Source organism: Oryx dammah, unplaced genomic scaffold, assembly GCF_014754425.2.
Source record: "Oryx dammah isolate SB20612 unplaced genomic scaffold, SCBI_Odam_1.1 HiC_scaffold_27, whole genome shotgun sequence".
Lineage (NCBI taxonomy): Eukaryota > Metazoa > Chordata > Mammalia > Artiodactyla > Bovidae > Oryx > Oryx dammah.
Window position 1 is genome coordinate 31,578,589 of NW_024070211.1, and position 16,125 is coordinate 31,594,713.

The following is a 16,125-nucleotide window of genomic DNA, read 5'->3' on the forward strand; positions in this document are numbered from 1 at the left end:
GTCTCCCGCATTGTAGACAGACGCTTTACTGTCTGAGCCACCAGGGAAGCTTGAACTGAATTGAAAAAGACATAAAATACTTGTTAAAAATGATTAAAGAAAGCAATGCCAGTGATACAGATTTTATTTAACACTTTTTGAAGCAGATTCAAAGAACCATAAAATAGGACAAAGGCAGGAAGCTTCTATAGGATAGATAATAATCAACAAAGAAGAGGAAAATAGAAAATAGCTAATTAGCTGTGGGCCACATAGTAAGCCTTGTTTGGAATGAGAAGCAACAAGGAAATAAGTATAGAGCCCAGAGTTGGCTTGCTGTCTGGGAGTTGGCTGACTACACACACAGTTGGCCATACCATATCCATGGGTTGGGCAACCACAGGTTCAACCAACTGTGGATCAAGTTCAACCCCTGGTTCGTTGAATTCAATGATGCAGAATCCAGATGTAAAGAACCAACTCTACTATCATTTTTATAAGGGACGTGAGCATCCACGGAATTTGGTCTCCCCAGAGGTCCTAGATCCAATCCCTCACTGATGCTAGGGACAATTGCACTGTGTTTCTAGTTAAGCAGAGCATTTAAAGGGATACAAAAGTAAACTAAAATTTTGGTTTGTTGGTATGGCACCTAGGCAGGAATGGCTCCATCTTGGACCTAGGAAGTATTTCAACAAGCTTCTGTTAGTAATTAAAGAGGAGGAAATTTCTGATTTTGGCCACTAATCTTTTACAACACTGTAAAACTTAAGCCCTGGATGTCCCTCAATGATGCAATGAATCAAGTCATCTAAAATTAATTCTTTTAAAGATTTAGAACCTTGTTTCATTGGAAACCATGGATAATCATAATCCGAGGAGATTTTGCTCCCCCTGGACTTAAACTGAAATGAAGGATGGCTACTTAATGTTGATAGACTAGATGGCTTGGGGGACTTCCTGGTGGTCCAGTGATTAAAACTCCACACTTCCACAACCTAGATGTCCATCGGCAGACGAATGGATAGGAAAGCTGTGGTACATACACACAATGGAATATTATTCAGTCATTAAAAATGCATTTGAATCAGTTCTAATGAGGTGGATGAAACTGGAGCCTATTATACAGAGTGAAGTCAGTCAGAAAGAAAAACACCAATACAGTATATTAATGCATATATATGGAATGTAGAAAGATGGTAACGATGACCCTATATGCGAGACAGCAAAAGAGACACATGTAAAGAACAGACTTTTGAACTCTGTGGGAGAAGGCGAGGGTGGGATGATTTGAGAGAATAGCATTGAAACATGTATAATGTCATATGTGAAATAGATCGCCAGTCTAAGTTCGATGCATGAGACAGGGTGCTCAGGGCTGCTGCATTGGGATGACCCTGAGGGATGGGATGGGGAGGGAGGTGGGAGGGGGGTTCAGGATGGGGAACACATGTACACCCATAGCTGATTCATGTGAATGTATGGCAAAACCCACCACAATATTGTAATTAGCCTCCAGTTAAAATAAATAAACTCCGTGCTTCCAATGCAGGGGGCACAGTTCGATTCCTGGTCAGGGAACTAAAATCCTACATGCTGCGTGCTCCCCTCCCCCCCCACCCCTCCCCCTCGCCAAAAAAAACAAAAAACACTTGGCAACATTGGTATTATTATACTGGATCAAATGTGGTTTACTCAGCTCAGTATATTATAGCCGCAAAGCAACTGGAAAGCATGGTCCTCCTTCCTGATATTTACCAAAGAGATTATGTAACTATGAGCTAACAGAATGTTCAAATATGGCATTTAAGTCTCTAGTTTCTCCTCTAAAATTCTCTAGGCATTTGCTAACAGCTGAGATGAGATTGCTTTGGGTCTGTTTGGTGAGGTTTTCCTTCCTCTAGTTTAGACTTTCCCATATCTCTCTCAGAGCCCTTTTGAAATTTTATGAACCTATGGGTTCCACTAGCTGGCAAGCTCAACTAGGGTGAGGGCTACATCTACTTTCATCTAGGAATCCCTTGTTCCTTACCCTAACCCCACCCTCCTCCATCCCGCAGGGACATCTTACCTTTGTCCTAATCATGACTGCTTTGGGCCTTGCCCACTGGTTTCCTTAACCTCTGAAAAAAATGTGGCAAATAAAGCTGCAACTTCCTAATGTAGGCTTAGGTAAATCTGTGATCTGTTGGAAGAGTCCACCGAAACAGAAGCCTCACAAACTGGTGGTAGGTGGGAAAAGTCAAGATGTTAAGGACCCATATTAAGGCGATTACACACCTATAAAACAGTCACCATGCTCACTTTTTTCTGAAAACTGTAGTGTTCAAAGCAATGTTGGAGAGACTCAGAGACAAAGTGAGCAAACGTTAATTAGATTTTATTGTTGTCTTCCATTGTTTATATCTCTGCAAAACCACCAGACAGCACCAAAGTTATCTTCAATAATGTTGGACAGAGTTGGGTTTTTTCAAACTAATGATAGTTATTTTTCAAAGGGTGGGTTTCCCTCTGAAGGTGGAATTCAGCACCATGCATTAGGCAAATGTCCCTGGCCTTCTGTGGCACAGCGTTACCTGACCCATTGGGTTTGATTCACAACAGTTCTTTCAACAGCTTCTTCCTGAAACATGAACATGGACACCAGCTCTTCTTATAAGGACCCAAACTTTAAAAATCTGCGTGACCTCATACGATTTGTTTTTTTAAAATTAGAAAGGGATCCCTCAGGAATTTTTTTAAGTTCAGACTGTATTAGTCTGGATTCATCTGGTTTATACCCTCAGTGGCCACGAAGACCCAAGCTTCTCAGCAAAGATTCTATTTGTTGATGAACTCCAGAAAATTCTGAGTGAAGTTTGGTCAAACCATCCCAGGCTGGGGCTTCCCAGGTTGGTTCAGAGGTAAAGAATCTGCCTGCCAGTGCAGGAGACACAGAAGACACAGGTTCAGTCCCTGGGTCAGGAAGATCCCCTGGAGGAAATGGCAACTTGCTCCAGTACTCTTGTCTGGAAAATCCCATGGACAGAGGAGCCTGGCGGGCTACGGTCCATAGGGTTGTAGAGCTGGACATGAGCACACACGCACACCCAAAGCTGAGTCCATCTCATTTTGCTTGGGGGGCGGGGGGGGGGGGGATGTCTGACAGATGCAATGCCTCTCTTCACAGCCCTTCATCCGTACATTAAATATCATCACCCAGTCCATCTTCACTACCTGGAAAAAAGCTATGCTACTACAATTTGTACATGATATAATTGTACTCAGCTATCCACTCTTCTTTTGAAAACACCTGAAACCATATGGCATTACAGATATTTAACTGCAACACATGAGTTGCTAATATCTGTGTGGTTTATGCATAGTATATATAGCTAGTATCTATGTACAAGTTCTCTGTGTAAGATTTAGGCTTAAATAAATAAATACATAAATAGAACTATATTCACAGTTTGGGATCTGAATGTATTTAAATTATTACTGTAAGCCAGAGACTCTTACTTGCCTACCAAAATAGCCATTCTTTCCTTGTCTCTCAAATTAGCAGAATCCAAATATTTAGAATACAGCTGCCCAGTCAAAAGACTACATTTTCCAGCATCTTTTGCTCATGAGGTCATGTGACTAAGGCCTGGCCAATGAGATAGAAGTAAGTGTTGAGAAGGACTCCTGGGAAACCTCCTTAGCTTAGGAAGAGTGTATGTGCTCTTCTCTGCCCTGTCCTCTGTTCTGTCTGAAACATGGATGGGATGACTGGAGATGTAGTCAGCACTGGTTGCTGAGGATAAAGGCGATGAGGCTTGGGAAATAAAAAGAAAGCCTGGAACTCTGATGACTTCATTCATTTCTCCGATGGTCTGCCTCCAGACTTCTGTATAAGAACAGACTTCTGTCTTGTTTAAACTACTGATATTTGGACTTCAATTATATTTAAGATATAAATCAAAATTAAGTGATACACACAAATTCTTACATTCTGCTACACTGTAGCAACCCTGCTTCTTATATGTTTCATTCCATCACTGTCTATTATCTTACTAGTGGATTTGGTCTTCCCTGAGCCTCCTTATTCTCCCTGTCACATTTAGTCACATACTAACCTGGGTTCCAGGCACCAGGAATACCTTCAAGGTCCTGAAGTGTTGCACACCTGAACTTCCTTGTCCCAGATAAAGGGTTATCTTAGGGTAAGGAACAAAGAAGAGTTTATCCATTAGATGGGCAGCTGCTGCTGCTGCTGCTAAGTCGCTTCAGTCATGTCCGACTCTGTGCGACCCCACAGACGGCAGCCCACTAGGCTCCTCCATCCCTGGGATTCTCCAGGCAAGAAAACTGGAGTGGGTTGCCATTTCCTTCTCCAATGCATGAAAGTGAAAAGTGAAAGTGAAGTCGCTCAAGTCGTGCCCGACTCTTAGCGACCCCATGGACTGCAGCCTACCAGGCTCCTCCATCCATGGGGTTTTCCAGGCAAGAGTATTGGAGTGGGGTGCCATTGCCTGGACTATTTGGGCACAAATTGCTTTTCCGTTTCCTGCCCTCCTGGAAACCAACAAGATGGTAGGACAGATAAGTGTGGGCTAAAATTTTCCAGAACAGTGTATAGTGGGGAGAGAAGGAATAATTTAAACAAGGAGTATTCTGGAATTGGAGGATGATAAACAGGCTACTAAGACCAGAGCATGAAGTAAGTCATTGGGAATTTAGACAGCGGATGTTTCTACCTCCTGGGTGGCATCCTTGTTGGACAGATTGCCTGAGATATTGTCTGATTCAAGCAACTCCACAATGCTATAGGGAGAACAGTCTTCCAGACCCAGCTTACTGCATAGCCAACCACAGAAGCCTTTCTCCATGTCCCGGGCAGCTTGCCACCAGGCTTCCCAGGACCACGAGAGCTGGACCACAGCCGCGTAGAGGCCCAGGGAAGAGGCCATGGCCATGATGAGCACTGGATAGAAGAGGATGAGGCAGGGGCAACAGGAGATCTTGTGCCAGAAGGTCCTCTCCTCGTTGTACACGAGAAAGATGTTGTACCAAGTGATGGTGCCATAGTAGAAGGAGACCACAAAGGAGAGGAGGAAAACCACAGGCAGGCAGACCAGCGTCCAGAGGACCACGTGCGGCCCACGGTCTGCTCCCAGCTGGCAGGCCCTTCTGCCTCCAGGCGTCATTCCCCTTGACGATGCCTTGGGCTTGGTGAGTTCCTGCAGTTCCTTCTCTGTCAATGTGACATGGATATCTACCATCTGCCCCTTTTTCTTCCCTCGGGTGATGGTCCCAGTTAATGTGACATAGCAGCTGTCCACGGGCACATTCCACACACCTGCAGGGCACAAAGAGGCCAAAGTCAAGATCAGAACAGACATTTCATCAGTGTTGTCCCCTGAGACTGGAGCCGAGTACAAGAAGGTCCTTTATTCTGGTCCCTGACACCATACAAAGTCAGTGATTTCACGGCAGATTCAATGAGTCTCCCTCGAGGGAAGGTTTAGTATTCCCGTGATCAACTCTCCTGCCAGGGCCCTGCTAAGACTGTGAAGCAGGTTAAGCTTGTTTTTTATTATCTCTACTTCTCTGGGCTCCTATTATGTCTGCAATATGGAAGGGAGTGAGAACTCTACCACAGATGCTTCTTTAGCGTGATCACATTTCTGGTTTGTAAGTGCTGTGAAAATACTGTTCCTGAGTATCAGCTACTGTGTGTGAAGGCGGCACCGTGTATGCGTGTTATACTGATGGGCAGCCCACTCCTCTTCTCTCCTTATTCCTGCCTGCATGCTTCTGAGAGAGGCCTCTTCACAAACTGGTCGACATCCCAGCCTTCATATCCAAGTTCTGTACACACAGGCACCGCACATACACACATGCACACCGCATACACATTCCCCAGCACCGATGCTCCACCAGTACCACCACCACTGTCCCCACCACCAGCAGCATCACGCCCACCCCCACCAAACAGCCACTCTCTGGCAGGCCTGGGAGTGAGGCTGCAGGTCGTGAAAGTAAAGCATCCATGCTCCTTAGCATGTGAAGGCTTTTGGTTGGCAGCTCCCCAAGGCCCTGTGGACTTCTAGCCCCTGGCTGCATGAGGGACAGAATGGGGCCACCTCAAGAGCAAATGTCCCTTCCTCTGAGAGGCTGTGCGGTCTAGCCCTCCCCCGCTTCCCTCACTTGGTCACCTTCCTTCCTGTCACGGAGGTTTACTGTCTTTGGAACCTGTATCACTGTTATCTTTTATTATCTTTTGAAATCATCTTTTGTTTGCTGAGTTGTTTGCTATCCGTCTTCACCTGACTGGAAGGTAAACGGCATGAGAGCAGCGACTTGGCTCATCCCATTCACCATGGACATATGTCTTGGGGATGACCCATGTACACAGATAGATCTACCCCATCCATCTATTGCTGCATGACACTTAATATAGACGTCCTGCAGTCTCCTTAGCAGCAACAAACATTTTTATAACTGCTTCCTTATGCACACGGGCATGTGGTAGATACTGAGAATTTCTAGGACGTAAGCTATGCATATTTTGAATTTAATAGATATTGACACATTTCCCAAAAGCAGATACCTTTTTCACATGAGGTATATGAGAGTATATCCATTTCCTCACATTGATGTTAATATCTTTTACCTAATTTTTTTGCCATCCATATAGGAAGTGGATATTATATAGTGAAGGAATATTATAACTCATGTTATAATTCACATTTTCCTGATTATTATGAACGTCAATTACATGTATTAAATAGTTAGCCTGGTTGGCTTATATTACTAATTTTTGTGTATAAATTGGTCTCTTTTATTATACTGGGAATTTCAAAAAAAGTAGAGTTCTCCTCCATATTACCTAGAAGAGAACCACAATAAATGCTCAATAAATATTGTTGACTTGTTGGATGAAGACTGCAACATCGTGATAAGAAATGTTATCAGTAAGAAGTAGGTCAGTGATTGAATGCCTGTCTGGCTTCTGGAGGATCCTCACTGGGCTTCCTCCCTGTGGCTTTAAGCAGGTGACCCCAGAGAGACTCACCATCATCCACAGGACAGTCTAGGAAATCATCTCCCTCCTCCTCTTTAGGCTGATCCCCACCTTCTGATCCCCCAGGCTCCTCATCCAGTGTCTCACTCTCTGACCGGTAGATGATGATAGATTCTGGGCGGGACTCTTTCCTCTTCTTTTTCCTGCGCCCCATGGTGGATTCCCCATCGAGGACCAGAGCAGCCGCCATGGCTTTCCTCAGGGAGCTGTGGTGGGGGCTTGGGAGATGACTCTGGCCTTCCACCGGTGCTGGCTCTTCCATCCTCGTCTCCAGATCTAGCTGTTCCTTGTCAAGAGTTCAATCTGCCAGAGCAAACTCGTGACCCACAACATCACAGAGCTTCTTCCAGGGTGCAGCTGATGCAAAGGTGTTCCAGTGATGAGTTGCACTTGAAAGGTAGGGAAACAAAGTCATCAACAGGGAAGGAATAGGGTGAGATGGAGAAGCGTTTAGGAAATGGGCCTCAACTTGGCAGACACCTTCCCCTCCGTTCATTTCTCACAAAACTTTATTTCGAGAGTAATATGGACATACGTTTACAAGAATGAATCATGAATACAATTTTATTTGTGTTGCTATATTTTGAGTTGCATGTATTATATAAAACCCATCAATCTAGCTGGGAGATGCCAAGTATAAAGAAGTTGGGCGAAGAAGCCTTACAGACAGGTTAAGGACCATTCTTCTTGCACCATAGATGGAGATTCCTATGGCTGGGACTAGCATTCCAGGCTTCTAGCTATTAAGTCAGACATCACAACTATACTCAAATGGTTGAGTGCAACTTTGAGCAAGTAGTGCCATTCAACACTGGCACCACTTCACCAACCATGCCTTCCCTGGTATTCTATAAAGAAGACACTCGTCTCCTGGTTTCTTGTTAGCCCAAGATCCCAAATTGTTGGGATCTGTTCTAGCACCTTTTGGGAGGCCAGTGGAAAGAAAGCACACATTTCACTCTTAGCATTTTCTCTCCTCTTCTGTTCTTCAGGTAAAAAGTGGGAGAGAGGAGAGTCTATACAACATCTTTTAAAGAAAAAACAGATTGGCTACATGAGTCATAAAGGGGAAAGTAATGTTTTGAGTGCTATTGCTAAAGAGGTGCCGATTAGCAAGTATCCAGCTAGTGGCATTTAAAAAATTCTTCTTAACAAAATTGTTATTATGTGGGGTTGGTGCAAAAGTAATTGAGGTTCAAAAGTAATTGTGGTTGACTTATGCAGGAGGTGCAAGAGATGTGGGTTTGATCCCTGGGTCAGGAAGATTCCCTGGAGAAAGGAATGGCAACCCACTCCAGGATTCTTGCCTGGAGAATTCCACGGACAGAGGAGTCTGGCAAGCTACAGTCCATGGGATCACAAAGAGTCGGACATGACTGAGCGACTATCACTTTCACTTTTTTTGCACCAACCACAATTACTTTTTAACCTCTATTACTTTTGCACCAACAACAATTACTATTGCACCAACCTCAATTAATTTTGCATCAACTGCAATTACTATTACTTTTCTATCAATCACAATTACTTTTGAACTGCACTTACTTTTGCACCAACCACAATTACTTTTGCATTTCAATCACTTTGGCACCAACCGCAATTATTTTTGCAACCTAATATTATGGAAAGTTTCAAATATGTAAAAGGAGAAAATTTTTATTAGGAGAAGTGGCAAACCTTTACAGAAGCAAAGAGAATAATTTGAATGAACCCTCACTGTACCTCTCACCCAATTTCAACAATAAACAAAATACCAGTAGCCAATTTTGTTTCATTTCCTCATATTATTTAAAAGCAAACATTAGATATCATTTCAGGAGTCACCACAGACGGGATTCAGTCCTTGCGTCGGGAAGATCCCCAGGAATAGGAAATGGCAACTCACTCGATTATTTTTGCCTAGAAGATTCCATGGACTGAGGATCCTGGTGGACTACAGTCCACGGGGCCACAAAGAGTCAGATAACGACTGAGCAACTGAACACACACACATGATATTGTGATTATCTTTTTTCAAAAAGGGAGTCCTTATACATAAGAGATATATGCTGAAACAGTTACATCTGTTGGATCATCGAAAAAGCAAGAGAGTTCCAGAAAAACATCTGTTTCTGCTTTACTGAATATGCCAGAGCCTTTGACTGTGTGGATCACAATAAACTGTGGAAAATTCTTAAAGAGATGGGAATACCAGACTACCTGATCTGCCTCCTGAGAAACCTGTATGCAGGTCAAGAAGCAACAGTTAGAACTGGACATGGGACAACAGACTGGTTCCAAATCGAGAAAGGAGTACATCAAGGCTGTATATTGTCACCCTGCTTATTTAACTTATGTGCAGAGTACATCATGTAAAATGCCAGGCTGGATGAAGCACAAGCTGGAATCAAGATATCAGGGGAAAATATCAATAACCTCAGATATGCAGATGACACCACCCTTATAGTTAAAGCAAAGAAGAATTAAAGAGCCTCTTGATGAAAGTGAAAGAAGAGAGTGAAAAAGTTGGCTTAAAGCTCAACATTCAGAAAACTAAGATCATGGCATCCAGTCCCATCACTTCATGGCAAATAGAAGGAGAGACAATGGAAAAAGTGAAAGACTTTATTTTTGGGGGGTCTCCAAAATCACTGCAGATAGTGACTGCAGCCATGAAATTAAAAGACACTTGCTCCTTGGAAGAAAAGCTATGACCAATCTAGACAGCATATTAAAAAGCAGAGACATTACTTTGCCAACAAAAGTCCATCTAGTCAAAGCTATGGTTTTTCCGGTAGTCACATTTGGATGTGAGAGTTGGGTTATAAAAAAAGCTGAGCACCGAAGAATTGATGTTTTAAACTGCTGGAGAAGACTTGAGAGTCCCTTGGATTGCAAGGAGATCCAACCAGTCCATCCTAAAGGAAATCAGTCCTGAATATTCATTGGAAGACTGATGCTGAAACTCTAATACTTTGGTCACCTAATTCGAAGAACTGACTCATTTGAAAAGACCCTGATGCTGGGAAAGATTGAAGGTGGGAGGTGAAGGGGACGACAGGATGAGATGGTTGGATGGCATCACTGACTCAACAGACATGAGTTTGAGTAAGATCCAGGAGTTGGTGATGGATAGGGAGACCTGGCATGCTGCAGTCCATAGGGTCACAAGAGTTGGACACAACTGAGTAACTGAACTGAACTGAAGAGATAAAGCAGGAAAAAAATTCTCTTTTTCCAAGGTTTCAAATGGTAGACTTAAGAGAAGAGACAGGATTCTGCTCTTTTTCCTGCATGGTAGGCTTCGCCCATCCACCACCACCCCTAATCCAAAGATTATGAATGACTGTGATACTGCAGACTGTTAACCTCAATCCACCATGAGCTCTGAATCCTCAGTCATTCTGAGGTAGGGGGAATAGGTTTTAAAGCATATACTACTCAAACTCTGGAACTTAATGCATAAACTACTGATTTTAAGCCATCTTTGAAAGAAATTCTCCAAGTAATTCTTAAATGCATCCACAACTTTTTCCCATCTTCATTGTTACCACTGTGGTCTATGAGGCCATCATCTCTTACTACGGTTCTAAAAATGCTCCTTATCTTCTGGCTTCTATTCTTGCTGTCTTGCAATCAATTCTCCACTTAGCAGTTAGAAAGGTCTTTTAAAAACATACATAAAATCAGGCCATATTCTGTTTAAAATCCTCCAGTGACTTCCCATTGGTATAAAATGAAATTTAAACTTGTCCTGTGGCCTAAAGACCTGTGGATCTGGCCCCTCCCTGTCCTGCCATCCTAGCCTGCACCATCTCCTTCACATATACTTCCAATGCTTCAATCACTCTAGCTGCCTATGTACTCCTCCAGAGTTTTATTAAAAGAAAACCAATAGCTCTGAAGCAGTCAATAAACAACCAAAGACTCACAAGACCACAAAATGAACTTATCTACCCAGGTGTAGTGCCTTTGTAGGGCTGGGTCATCAGCACACGTCTGGTCATTACTCCCATCCAATCAATCAGTCACTTGGTCACTAACCCCACCTCCACAGTGGTGGAATACTGGTGCTTCATGGACTTCTTACTATTGGGCATGATTTTCCTGGAGTCAGTTCACAATTCTTTCCTGCCAGGTAGTCACTGAAGCAGACCTGATCCAGTGCTTTCTCTAAACCCATCCAGATCCTCAGCAGAACTTCTGGACTTGGTGGGTGGGAGAGGCCACGAAGCTTCAAAGGCTCTGCTCTTAGATTAATTGCAGGGAAGCAAGTAACATACATGGATGAAGTGTGGCTGGAAAAAAGCTAACAAGTGCCAATGATATCAAGACTTAGCATCTGGACACAAGGAGTGGTGGGGGCTATGGAAAATATAAGAGCTCAGGTCTAATCTGAAATAGGAAGGTACTGTTCTCTTCTTCCCACCAAGCCCAGTATTCAGCCAACTGCTTTCACAGACAAATTCAGGTCCATTTAGTAGGAGTTGTCTGAAATTGCATGTGGAAGTTCGTGATTTTAATTGTTGCAATTAGTCTAAATTTAAGTAAATTACCATGGAGACAAACAACCAAAACAAATCATAAACAGGCTGCCATTTTGCCATCTCTGATTTATAAAGCTTCCAAATTAGGGTGCTCTGCTCCACTGGTTTAATTAAGTATAATCAGGAATTGACTTTTTGTACCTTCACTGAAATTAACACATCTTCCTTCTCCAAGGAACCTGAACGGGGGCCAGGTGGGTAAAGTATCATCATTTTCAAGTTCATTTACGACTATTTCTTATTGGAAAAGATCCTGATGCTGGGAAATATTGAAGGCAAAAGAAGAGGGTGGTAAAAGAAGAGATGGTTGGATAGCGTCACCAATTCAATGGACATGAACTTGGGCAAACTCTGGGAGATAGTGAGGGACAGGGAGACCTGGCATGCTACAGTCCGTGGGATGGCCAAGAGTGAGACACGACTTAGCAACTGAACAACAACAAAAACAACAGTGAACTGTGCCTTGCTCCAGCCCTGCTGTTTTTCCAGTTCTCTTACCTGTGGATCTGTCACTCAAAGAGCTATGTGTCACCTGTCTGGGGTGACCAAACTCTCTGGTTAGCATCTCGGCTTAACACCATTAGATGTACTAGGCCAACTAAGAGATGAAATGTTTGCCATTTCACCACTGAAAATGACTAGTAGGCCCTCTCAGAGAGATACGCTCACAAATATAAAAATGGAAGGAAATTTGGTTCAGATGAGTGTCAAGTGATTGGAAAATGACGGAGAAGCAACTTAGAACGCATAGTCTCCCACCCGTTGCTGTGATTGGATGTGAGCACAGTTAGGCTATAGCCTTTTCCTTTGTGGTCCTGTGAGCAGCATTTCTCTTGTCTCCTGGTCCTGAAAGGCTTTCACACTGAGGCCAGTTCATCACCTGAGGAGCATCTGTCTATAGAGGAAATAGCTCCTGGTAATGAAGCTAGTTGGTTATAAGCAGCCTGAGCATCTTTTTACTGTAGGAGCTATAAGATATGATTTTTACTGTCTGATCTTTCATTTGCTTATTGTTTTACTTCTTATGGCACACATGCCCCTTCCATCCTCAACTCCCGACCTATCCTAAAACATAAACTCTCTCAGTTTAGCACACCTAACCATCTTGTCCACTGTACTGTATCTTTCATGTCTAGAACAGTATCTGGCACATGAAAGGTGTTCAATAAATATTGGATGGATATTGTGAACTGGCTTCCCTGGTGGCTCAGATGGTAAAGAATCTGCCTGCAATGCAGGACACCCAGGTTTGATCCTTGGGTTGGGAAGATCGCCTGGAGAAGGAAATGGATACCCACTCCAGTATTCTTGCTTGGAGAATTCCATAGACAGAGGAGCCTGGTGGCTACAGCCCATGGATCACAAAGAGTCGGACGTGACCTGAGCAACTACACATTTTAAGAATCTTACTTATGTAAGTTGGCTCTGGACTGCTTTTACATCAAGGCAGGGCAGAGCTAGATATGCCCCACTGATACTCCTTCAGCACTGAGACTCTGTCTCAGTGTTGAGAATCCCACAGGCTCCTGTCAGTCTGAGCCAGCAGCTGCTTTGTGGAGGGGAGAGAATGAAGATACTAGGCAGATGGGGTGGGGGGTGGAGGGGGAAGATGGATGAGCAGCAAGAGAATCTCAAGATAAACGACGGAGTGCTAACGGGCTATGACAAAGCGGGAGGGTGGGAGGATCACGGCCACGGTGAAGCCTTTTTCCCCAGGACAAAGGGGACAGTGATGCAGAGCACCAGGCGGTCTTTGATTCAGCCACAGGAGCAGTCATTGCAGCAGGGCGTGGATGCCCTGAGAAAAGAGGGCTCAATCCGAGTTAAAATCTGGAAACAAAGGGCCTCCCAAAGGCAGAGCTGTTGCTGGGTCTCCAGGCCTGTTGGGGGTTTGCGGACATTCAAACACTGACTGAAGTCAGAGGCAGGGGCAGAGAGGACAGGTTTTTTTTTTTTAACTTCCCAAAGTGAAATCTATCTAGAAACACTTGATCATGGGACAAAGGAATTATTTTTATGGGTTTTATTTTATTTATTTTTGCTACTTTCTTTTTTTAATTAAAGAATAATTGCTTTACAGAATTTTGTGGTTCTCTGTCAAACATCAACAAGAATCAGCCATAGGTACACCCATGTCTCTCTCTCCTGAACCTCTCTCCCATCTTCCTCCCCAACCCACTCCCCTAGTTTGTTTACAGAGCCCCCAGTTTGAGTTCCCCATACAGCAAATTCCCATTGGCTATCTATTTTACATACGGTAGTGTAAGTTTCCATGTTATTCTCTAGAACAGGTCTTTTTTAAAAAAAGATCTCTCAAAAAAGATTCCACATCTCCCTAAATCATAGGCTCTCTTTGGACTGTGAAAAAGAGCTTTCTGTCTGCTCATAGTGCAACTTCCTTGAGCCTGCAAAATGGCTTCTGGTCATCCTCAGCAAGCAAAACTGGCTTGAAGCCTGTCCAGTCAGTCACCTTTTCACTGGAGGCCCACAGAATGCCTCTCTGAGGCCACTGAGCCGCCACACACACACAGTGGCTGCAGTACAGCCAGGTCCATGCAGAACCACCCTGGCGGAGCTCCATGAATCCAGGAGCCAGGCCAGGTCACAAACCACATTTAATCACATCTTCAATCAAAGTATCATTGAAAGAAATTTAAAGTGCTCCTTCCTCCCAAGAAAGAAGGCCTCAAATATTCTGGAATAAGAAACCTCTCAGAACTGAGAGGTGACCAGTAGAAGTGGTCCCTCCATAAACTAATCAGCAAATGAGAAGCAGAAGAGGTATCTTCCCTTCTTTGAGGAGCATAGCTTGGAATCTGTCAGCAACAAAGATAGGGAGTAAGTTCTTCTCAAAAGAGGTCAGAGAAGGGCAGGGGGATGGAGGAACAGGGAGGAAGTGATGTCTGATTCCACTCTCAACCAGATTCATTTCCAATTCACTCTGAATAATTAGGTGGTGGACCCAACAAAAGAATGATGGCATTTGTTTGCTTTTTACATTACTTTAACACCTTGCAGGGGGAAATACAGTATTCTTGTTAGGGGAACCACTGAGTGACACTGCCCACCCTGACTAGGCACAAATAGTAATCACTTGCACGAGTTACCTTACAACAGGAGATCCTGGTAAGGAACATGGAACTAACAAGCTATTGCCCACCAGAAAAATTGGGGAAAGGTCAAAAGCAGAGAGGAGATGCCACGCAACATGTCTTACCAACCTCCCAGATTCCTTCTTGCTGGAATCCATCTTGGCTGAGTGATGCGCAAGCCACCAGGAAGGACCCTGAACCAGAATGTCCAAAGACAACCCAGAAACTAACCCTGTTACCATAAAACCCCAGACTGAGAGCCACTTGGCAGAGCAATTCTCCTGGGTTCCTGACCCTGCAGCTACCCCCACCCCCACGCTCGGATGTCCCCTACCAATAAAGTCTCTTGCTTTGTCAGCATGTGTGTCTCCTTGGACAATACTTTTGTGAGTGTTAGACAAGAGTCCACTCTCAAGCCCTGGAGGGTCCCCCTTCCTACAGACTTAGAAACAGCATCCTGCATGGACGATTAGGATCACAGCACCTGTCATAGTGCCTAGATCTGCCACTTTCTTAGGCAAAGTCTCCTGAGGCTAGTGTAATTGCACTCTGGTGGGCAGACAGCACAAAGCAAGATGGAGAATTTGAATAGGGAATCACTGTTAATAGGTACCAAAACGCGGGAGAGAAATCTCCCCCATCCTCAATAGGCGGGCTCCCCTGCATAAGAAATGAACTAGAGGGTAGGATCTCATACACACACCTACAGATGCCTTCTTGCAGGAAGTATACACCTTTCAAAAAAAAAAAAAAAAAGATCTTCTTTTGGACTCATCAATTTTATGCAGCCCAGCTGAAATGGATCAAACCTCAAATCAAACCTCAAACAGTCCTTCTTCCCTTCATTTCTGGGTGAGGAGAGGTAGATAAGGTGGAGGTGGGATTGTGTCTTTTAAAAATCATTTATTATCTTGGTCTCTGGATAATTACAATTGTATGCCGCCCCCTCCCCCTTTTGTTTCCATCCCTTCCGGAGGATGAAGCAGGATTTTCTCCCCCTCGGCTAAGGCTGACCTTTTCCTTTCCAGCCAGCTGCACAAAGCAGCTGGAGCCAGAGCATCGCTCTCGACACCACGCCCTCCACGGGAGGGCGGAGCAAGGCCCCCGAACTGCAGCCTCTTTTCCCAGATGCATTGGAGATTTAATTTTAATTAAAACCGTGAGAGGTATACCACTGAGGATTAAAATTTTCAAAATAGAGCACAGCGCCACTTCTTCCCTTCCCCAACAGCATCGAAATAAAACACACACACAAGGAACAAGGAGTCTTACCTACATGTGCTGGGGACCCGGGCAGGCGGAGAGCGCTCAGTGTCAGGATGCAGCCGCTGGGGAGCTGTTCTGCACTGGAGAGACGGAGAGCCACTGCAGCGGGCGTGCCAGGTTGGTGATTGGGGTGGGGCGGGGTGACGGAGAGGGGCGGGGCGACGGTGAGGGGGCGGGGCGACGCGGGCCACCGAGCGTGTTCGGGGCGGGG

General features: G+C 44.4%; 1 protein-coding gene across 2 annotated transcripts; it reads right to left on the bottom strand.

Annotated features, from left to right (window-relative positions):
• Positions 1-4,469: 4,469 nt before the first annotated feature.
• On the bottom strand, positions 4,470-16,029 carry TMEM169 (transmembrane protein 169). Of its 2 annotated transcripts, none has more exons than XM_040228549.1 (3): positions 15,925-16,029; positions 7,022-7,419; positions 4,470-5,302 (listed from the first exon to the last, which is right to left on the bottom strand). In XM_040228549.1, exons 2-3 carry the CDS (start codon positions 7,290-7,292, stop codon positions 4,680-4,682), a joined length of 894 nt encoding a protein of 297 aa, XP_040084483.1. In that variant the 5' UTR covers positions 7,293-7,419; positions 15,925-16,029; the 3' UTR covers positions 4,470-4,679. The 2 variants fall into 2 exon arrangements, with proteins under 2 accessions (XP_040084483.1, XP_040084482.1); XM_040228548.1 differs by having other exon boundaries at positions 4,580-5,302; positions 15,921-16,029.
• Positions 16,030-16,125: the final 96 nt, after the last annotated feature.

What these genes read in the sequence shown, in the direction of transcription:
- TMEM169 (XM_040228549.1), bottom strand. Translation starts at nt 7,292, where the DNA reads ATGGAAGAGCCAGCACCGGTGGAAGGCCAGAGTCATCTCCCAAGCCCC. An exon ending in AGACTGTCCTGTGGATGATG is followed by an intron (nt 5,303 to 7,021) that starts GTGAGTCTCTCT and finishes TGTGCCCTGCAG; the next exon opens with GTGTGTGGAATGTGCCCGTG.